The sequence below is a fragment of the Chanodichthys erythropterus genome, chromosome 13 (assembly GCF_024489055.1).
Source record: "Chanodichthys erythropterus isolate Z2021 chromosome 13, ASM2448905v1, whole genome shotgun sequence".
Taxonomy (NCBI): domain Eukaryota; kingdom Metazoa; phylum Chordata; class Actinopteri; order Cypriniformes; family Xenocyprididae; genus Chanodichthys; species Chanodichthys erythropterus.
In genome coordinates, this window is record NC_090233.1 from 9012916 (window position 1) to 9021767 (window position 8852).

General features: G+C 38.0%; 1 protein-coding gene across 1 annotated transcript; it reads left to right on the forward strand.

Moving 5' to 3' along the window:
- The first annotated feature begins 25 nt into the window (after positions 1 to 25).
- Positions 26 to 8486, forward strand: orai2 (ORAI calcium release-activated calcium modulator 2). Its single transcript, XM_067408152.1, has 4 exons — positions 26 to 1222; positions 3439 to 3484; positions 4066 to 4301; positions 7515 to 8486. Exons 2-4 carry the CDS (start codon positions 3448 to 3450, stop codon positions 8061 to 8063), a joined length of 822 nt encoding a protein of 273 aa, XP_067264253.1. The 5' UTR covers positions 26 to 1222; positions 3439 to 3447; the 3' UTR covers positions 8064 to 8486.
- Positions 8487 to 8852: the final 366 nt, after the last annotated feature.

Sequence of the window (8852 nt, forward strand, 5' to 3'; positions counted from 1 at the left end):
AACTTGACGGAAACTGACTTCATTCACCAAAAAAAAACAAAAAAAAAATTTAGTAGACAATGATATTCATGTATAATGATGGCTTCAGCATCCAAATACGTTTTTTTTTTTTTTTTTTCTAATTAGTTTTAATAATTACAAAGTGCACTATTTAAAATATAACTTGTAAGCTAGAAAAAGCTCTATTTTTAGACGGGTATCCTCAGAAAACACCTACCTCAGCGCAAGGCTCTGCAAAAGGAGTAATAAGGGGCGGGCCCATGTACTAAACTAGCCAATCAGAGAACGCCGTTTTAACTGTCAATCATTTTGCGCGTTCGGGACACAAGGGTGGTTGACATGTCTTCAGAAAAAATCCCGCCGTTGCAGATCAAGGAGAGAAGGCTTAAAATGGCAGAAGTCAGCAAAATGCATTTAATTAATCAAAAACGTTAATTAATAAAGGATTATTTACGAGGTAAAACCAAAACTTCCAGCTGGGATAGAACAGGCGCACCCTCATCACGTGACGTACACAGAGAACTTGGTAGAGATCACGTGACACGGGAAGTCTGAATAGTCTCAGCGAACCGGTTCTTTCGAATGTTTCGTTTCAAAGAACCGGTTCAAGCAACTGATTCAGTATTGACATGGCAACCACTGCGTGCCGTAACGTTTCCAAACAATTAAGCCAAATGTAAACCTTCACTGGGTTTATATGAGTTTTTTTTTTAAATAATGGTAATTCATGTGCCCTCTTCAATTTAAGCTTCAGCTTATAGACCTATTTGTAAATTAAACAATAGTAAAATTATTTTACATCTCTTGGCTGAAGACGGCTATACTCGTTTAAAAAATGGTATTTATTAAAACGAACTATTTTCCACGTGTGTGTGTTGATAAAACCCGTACAGTAAAATCATAAACACATTTAAAGTAGATTTTATTTGTAACTTTTCTGATTGTGAGTCACAGCAGAATCGCTGACTCGAGAACCGCTCAGACTGATTCACTCCGATTCGTGAACGAATCATTCAGTTCGTTTCGTTAACCCGTTTTGTTCAACCGAAGATCCGACTCAAAAGAACGATTCGTTCAGTAGTCGGACATCGCTTGAGCGGAAAAGAGAGTCCAGTGAGAGCTGTCAACGCCTCTTCCATATCCATATTCCAGCGTCCTCTTCCATATTCAATTTCTATTCGCCCTCATGTGGATGTGAACGCAAAAGTGTCTGACAGCAAAGGTGAGTGGGATGAGTGCTGACTTCAGTACAGATGTGAGTGTATGATCTGTGATGCTTCTCATTGTGCTGCTTCAGTGGTCAGGAAGGGAAGTTGTGTGTGGTGAGAAACACATCTGTGGCCTGCCGTTTATTGTGTATTGCTCCAATTTGCAGGTTAATAACCCGACTGCGCAGCCACACGCCTCGGGTCGACGCTAACAAACCTTTTTCATGCAGTTTTATTTTGGTCACAAGCGGATGAGGTGCTTTGAGTCTGACGTGGCGCTCATTTAAATAACCAACACAACGCAGCTATATTCATCTTTAAAAATAACCACATGCTGCTTTAGAGTAGCGAGATATGTGGGAAAGTATATGAGCTGATATGAGCAACAGATCCTTACCAAATATTATGGAAATGCCATTGGTATGTATATGTAATAGTGTTAAAATATATAGTGCGTGTATATATATATATATATATATATATATATATATATATATATATATATATATATATATATATATATATATATATATATGTGTGTGTGTGTTTGTGTTTCCTGTGTTAAATTAGTTGGCATATCTTAATCTTGTTATATTTGATGATACAAATCATTCAGTGCATCTCTAGGTTGATAGAAAGCTTAGTGGTGATTTTAATTTGAATGTAAAGGAATCAGGAACCTGTAGGTAACCAATAACATAAGTACATGAAACGCATTACTCTGTTCAGATGGTTATCATGCATGTGCAGAGGATGTATTTTCTGTCTAGACTCAGGGCCATAGCGAGGAGTGACTTTATTAATACTTTGGGACCCTTACCTTTTTTTTAAATTTACATTTATAACATGTTGTGGTCTGCTAGAATAGACTTGCATGGAGTTAATCAGGAAGAATATTTTTATTTTACTAAGCTGTAGTAGAAAACTGCTTACAGTGCAATTATAAGTGAGTTCGTCTTGTGCGGATGTCCGTGAGGATTATGGGGAAAAGAACATAGTAGGCCTACTGGAGTTATCTTTGAGCAGTCAGGGAAGAAAAAGATATCAGATCTACATGCAGCGTAGGAGCTCTGGTAGTGCAGTTTTCAATTAAAATACTAAATAATAAAGAGCAGAGGAGAACGGTGATCTTTTTGGAGATATACATACCGTAGCTGATTTGTTGTAGGGTTTTTTTTAGATGTTGTATTTGATGAGTCTGTGTAATGTTAAATAAAAGGTATTATTTTTATTGGTTTACAATGTAATTCTATTGTTACAAGTGAACATTTTTGTCATTTGTCAAACTCATGTCATTCCAAACCTGTAAGACTTTCGTTCATCTTCAGGACACAAATGAAGATAATTTTTAATGAAGTCTAAGATATTGAAAGCCTACGCAACTAACACTTCCAAGCCCCAGAAATGCAGTAAAGACATCATAAAAGTAATCCATGTGACTCCAGTGGTTTAACATCAATTTAATGAAGCAACGCAAATGCTTTGTTTGCACAAAAAATAACATCATTTACCACTTTATTTACAAAATATTAATCTCCAGCATGTTCACGCAACGTCTGCTCTCGCCACAACACGCATACGTCATGGTGCTCTCGTAAACATGTGTTTGTTTGTTTTTTTGTTTGTTTTTTTAGGTACATTTTCATTTTTGAGTGAACTAAACCTTTAATTCTTAAAGGTGCCCTATAATTGAAAATTGAATTTATCTTGGCATAGTTAAATAATTAGAGTTCTGTACATGGAAATGACATACAGTGAGTCTCAAACTCCATTGTTTCCTCCTTCTTATGTAAATTTGATTTGTGCAAAAGACCTCTGAAGAACAGGCGAATCTCAACATAACACCGACTGTTACGTAACAGTCGGTATCATTAAAATGTACGCCCCCAATATTTGCATATGCCAGCCCATGTTCAAGGCATTAGACAAGCCAGTATTAATGTCTGGAGCAGCACACAGACCTTATGCAGGTAAGCAAGCAAGGACAACAGCGAAAAATGGCAGATGGAGCAATAATAACTGACATGATCCATGATATCATGATATTTGTGTGTTGATTATCAACATATATGTTGAGCACCTGAACACAAAGGCCAATCCAGAGGTGTTTATGAATCCACAACAGCACTCAAAGCGTCACATTTTTTAAATGTTAGAAGTCAGTATTTTTGACAAAATGACTAATTCTTATTGTCTTATTTTGTAATATATTAATTTTCTTTTCAACCAGAGATGTGCGATGAAAACCAGTCCTAAAGCAGGACAAGGCCAATCAGGTATGTTTTAGATTTATAAAATATATATTTTTTAATATCGCATAAACATTATATCGCATAGAGATCATCTGATAGTGGAGTACCTTGCCATTGAATGATTACCATATTCAAATAATGGTATTTACAAGGTTTTTCAGAAAATACCATTAAATTATCATGATACATATCCCAAAAAATAAACAAAAAACATTATATTACTATTGTATTAGGTCCAAAAACATTTATCTGGTATCTTTTTGGTACTTATTGTGAGTGTTAGATTAAATCTTGTAAATTATTCATCATATTTTTCAACGCAGAAGCTATTTTCTGTGAATGTGTGTGACTTCTGATTCATTAGCCGCTGTAAGTAAATAACTAGAAGGAAAAACAAATTGCAGTTAATGGTAAAACTATTTGCACTACAACCAGTGTTTATGCAAATAAATTTAATATGATAACAAATGGCAGTTTGCATTATCAAGCAGCTAAAAGCGGCTGACACCGGAAGCCTCACACACATTTACATTGGACATGCTCTTACATTAAAAATAAGGTGTATATAACATATGTCATTGTGATTTAAAAACAATTTTTCACAGCTACTATGAGCAGTGAGCTCAATGTGCCAATGGGCTCCCCAGCTCCCGGGTGCTCAGACCGCCTGCAGGATGGTGGTGGGATGGATTACAGGGACTGGGTTCGCCGCAGCTATCTGGAGCTGGTCACCTCCAATCACCACTCGGTCCAGGCTCTCTCTTGGAGAAAACTCTACCTCAGCAGGGCGAAGCTCAAGGCCTCCAGCCGAACCTCAGCCCTGCTGTCTGGCTTTGCCATGGTCAGTATATTACACTCTACGATCCCTCAAATGTGTGAACTATCAAATGTGTGCGGCTCTTGGTACACAATGGCTGTGTTCGAAAGCTTGTTCAGCTGACCTCACTGCCCGATCAGGCGATTACTTCACAGTAGGGATGTGACGGTGAGGAAATTTTCCCACCGGTTAATCAATGTGTGACAATACTGGTATCACCGGAGACTGGGAGTTATTTAACTAAATTCAAAAGCCAAAGTCAAATGCGCACTGCCGTATGGACATTCATAATGGTGCGGAGCAGAGCGAGCGTTTTCAGTTCATTCCTATGGGAGCTTCATGTATAATGATACTCTTCACTCTCTCTGCGCCAGTGGACACACACCGCTAGGAATGCCATGCACATTTTACTTTCACTTTCAAATTAGCGCCAATTTTGGGGCGGCAATTGCTTGAATTGCATTGGGAAGACACGTTAAGTTACGAAAATTAACCATGTTTTCATTGTAGTAAAACAATGTTTTTTCTTTTTGGCGTATTGATTTTAATTTGTATAACCATAGTTTTACTACAATAACCATGGCTTTTTTGGCTTTATTTGTTGTAAAACCATGGTTAATTTTCATTAGGGTTATTGTAGTGTCTGTTCTCTAACTGAAGTAAATTATTTTATTACTATAAAAAATCAAAACGACGCTGAGGGGTGGACAAGTGATGTAACTGGTGTTGAAGATGAACACTGTGTAACACTGGTAACAGACTATCACAGTAAACCTACTTCACAGGCAGCGAAGATACCTCACAAAACTGATTTCAGACAGACTTTTGAAGCAGCGTTTAATGATCTACAACAATATAGAGTGCTATATTTGGTGATAACAAAGTGAATATGTATTTACTATAACAGTAATTTCTCACTAGAAATGACATCAAAAGTGGAAAAAGTTAGTCGAAAATGGACATTTACACACAAACCGACCACCAAGTGCAACTTTCAGACACCATATTTATTTTTTAGCTCAGCGGTCACCCAATGGAACGCACAGGATTGTGGGATATCATAGGCAGTGATGGATACATCTATGCTGCCTTCAAAAATCGATCAGATGAAGGTATCTCACGAGACGGGAAGTGAAGCTAACATTGGTTTTCGGACCCGAAGGCAGCATTTTTCAGCTTTCGGATGCAGCCAATGAGTCTTGTGTACACTACTGACTGTGGCTTGTAAAGCTTGTGTGTTGTCGAATTTCTTAGAAGCATTAGATGATGTGGAGATAAGATTGTCTGAAACATTGTCCTGTGGAACTTTGAACCACTAACCAAAATAGAGTGTAACAGTGACTTCCCAAGTGACCGGAAGTATTTTCCACATTAATTTTCTCCATAGGGATTTCATACATTCTTCAGCAAAGAGTTACAAAAGCAACTAAATGAATCGCATCATTTGATTTGAAGCAAGCAAAAGTGTATGAAAAGACAAGACTGTAGCTAGTTCTGTCGATTTTGATTATTTTAGAAGAACAAAACCGAATCATTTAAGTGATTTTATTGTTGTTGACTGAGATATAAAACAATGTATTTTTAGTTTTATCACAAAATATTCAGACACACAAGAGCATGTAATCAGACTGACTTGACTGCAATGATTCATGGGAGTGGGCAGTATTTTCTGAGCTACCATAGTAACAACTCTCGCAGGTTCTGGAAGTAAAAGCTCCTTTCATTTTCTTCATAGGAATATTATTTTTTAACAACAACTTATAAACAATTAAAGACAACCTTACTGTGAGCTACGAGGTTGTTAATCGATGATATTTGCGTCCTTTGAAGACATTAGCCCACATTATTTCAACTTAGTTTTAAAAATAATCATGTTTAATAGGTGAATTCATGGTGAAAAACTACATTACCCATGATGCTGTACAGAATTCTACCAATCAGAATCAAAACATGCAAAATGCACTGAAAGATCTTGTTAGCTCCGCCCACTCCCATAACGTAATCGAGACCTATGTCCCTATGCTCTCAAAATACATAAATATTTGAATATATTCGCTTCTTGGGAACTATCATTACCGGGGATCTAAGGTGGGACTTAAACATGAATGCCGTGATTAAAAAAAGCTCACCAACGGATGTACTTCCTGTGGCAGTTGAGGAAGTTTAATCTGCCGAGGACAATGATGGTGCACTTTTATACTTCCATCATTGAGTCAATATTAACCTCCTCTATTACCATCTGGTATGCTGCTGCCACTGCTAATGATAAAGGCAGACTGCATCGTGTTATTCACTCTGCGGAGAAGGTGATTGGCTGTAGTTTGCCATCTCTCCATGACCTGTATACTTCAACGACACTAAAGAGGGCAGTTAAGATCGTGGTCGATCACACTCACCCTAACAGTTTGGAATGTTATGATTCACCTGGTTGGCTTGATTCAAGGCTTAAAACGCTGTAGCGAAGACTTTTTTGGAATCCCTATGGGAGAAATGATTGGAAAAAATACTTCTGAAACCAACACCGCTGGAAAAGTGGGTGTACACTGTTGCACTCTATTGGTGGATTTTTCTTTAGGATTATGGGTAGTGTAGTTTTTCTGTTGGGAAGTTGGCAAATACACTTTTTTTTTTTTTTTTTTTTTTTTTTTTACATGAACAAAAAAACGGTAATATCGCAAAATATTATTACAATTTCTATTTTAATATATTTTAAGATGTAATTTATTCCTGTGATCAAAGCTGAATTTTCAGCATCATTACTCCAGTCTTCAGTGTACGGAAGAGGATTAGGGCCAAGCAATAATACAAAAATAAAACCATCTCGAGATTAAAGTTGTTAAATTTCGAGAAATGTTGAGAATAAAGTCATTAAATTACGAGAACAAATAATTTAACAACTTTTTTCTTGAAATTTAATGACATTTTTCTCATAATTTAACGAATTTGTTCTCATAATCTAACTATTTTATTCTCAACGTTTTTTTCTCAACTTTTGTCTTGAAATGTAACGACTTTTCTCGTAATTTTACAACTTTAATCTCGAGATGGTTTTATTTTTTTATTATTGCTTGGCCCTAATCCTCTTCTGTATCAGTGTCACATGATCCTTCAGAAGTCATTCTAATATCTATTCTAAAACTTTTGGGATGTCTAGAGGTTTATATCAAATTAAACCTGCTTTCATTTTAATTATCATTTATGCCAACCATTTCCATCTCATAATGTGGTCATGACCAGGTGGCCATGGTGGAGGTGCAGCTGGAGATGCAGTACAGCTACCCAGCTCCCCTGCTCATTGCTTTCAGCATATGTACCACAGTGCTGGTGGCTGTCCACCTGTTCGCCCTCCTCATCAGCACCTGCATCCTGCCCAATGTGGAAGCCGTTAGCAACATCCACAATCTCAACTCCGTCTCCGAGTCTCCCCACGAGAGGATGCACCACTATATTGAGCTGGCCTGGGGCTTTTCCACCGCTCTAGGGATCCTTTTGTTCCTGGCAGAGGTGGTGCTCCTCTGCTGGATAAAGTTCTTGCCGGTTGACTCTTTGGAACTTAAGCAGAACCGTGTCACCACCACGGCTCAGCCCGGTACCGGCGGCTGGTATGCGGCCATGGCCTCCACCATCATCATGGTGCCGGTTGGATTGATCTTTGTGGTGTTCACAATTCACTTCTACCGTTCGCTAGTGCGACACAAAACAGAGCGGCACCATCAGGAGATCGAGGAACTGCACAAAATCAAGGTGCAGCTGGACGGCCATGAGCGAGGCCTGCAATCAGTGTGAGATCCACGGATGCTTTTGGTTTGCCGCAATGTTGCTAGACTCTTTAAGCTTTCAAGCACATCAACTCCTCCTTGAGTGTTTCGGGCTTTTTTTTTCTATTTTCTTCTTTGAGGTAAAGCCTTTTTGCCTGGTGAAAGGATTACTCAAGTAGAAGATTTGCAGCAAAAAGGTGCATGTTTACAAGATTGCAAGGGCTATTTATTTGCATTTCTTTAGGTCAGTTGTGTCTTTAAGTGCCATTTTCTGTTTCAATGCCTCTAAATACAGAAAATGAATGTCACAGAGTGGCTTTCTTTAAAGGGTTAGTTCACCCAAAAACAACATTTCTGTCATTAATTAATCACCTTTTCATCACCTTGTTCATCTTCTGAACACAAATTAAGATATTTTTGATGAAATCCGAGAGGTTTCTGATCCCCAAGAGAAAGCAATGTAATTACCACATTCAATGTCCTGAAAAGTAGTAAAGACATTGTTAAAAAATAGTCAACGTGACTACAGTGGTTCAACCTTAATGTTATGAAGCAACGGAAACAAAAACGTGCGCAAAAACAAAACAAAAATAACGACTTTATTCAACAATATCTTCTCTTCTGTGTCATTCTCTTGCGCTGTTTACGTCCAGCACTTCCAGGTTCTACGTCAGAACGCTGACTCAGTATTGGCCAGATCCTGAGTCAGCATCACACAAATGTGTCGTGGTGCTCACGTGATTAGCGTCGGCCAGTACTGAGCCGGCGTTCAGACATAGAACCAGGAAGTGCTGCACTGTGTCTACAACGTAAACAG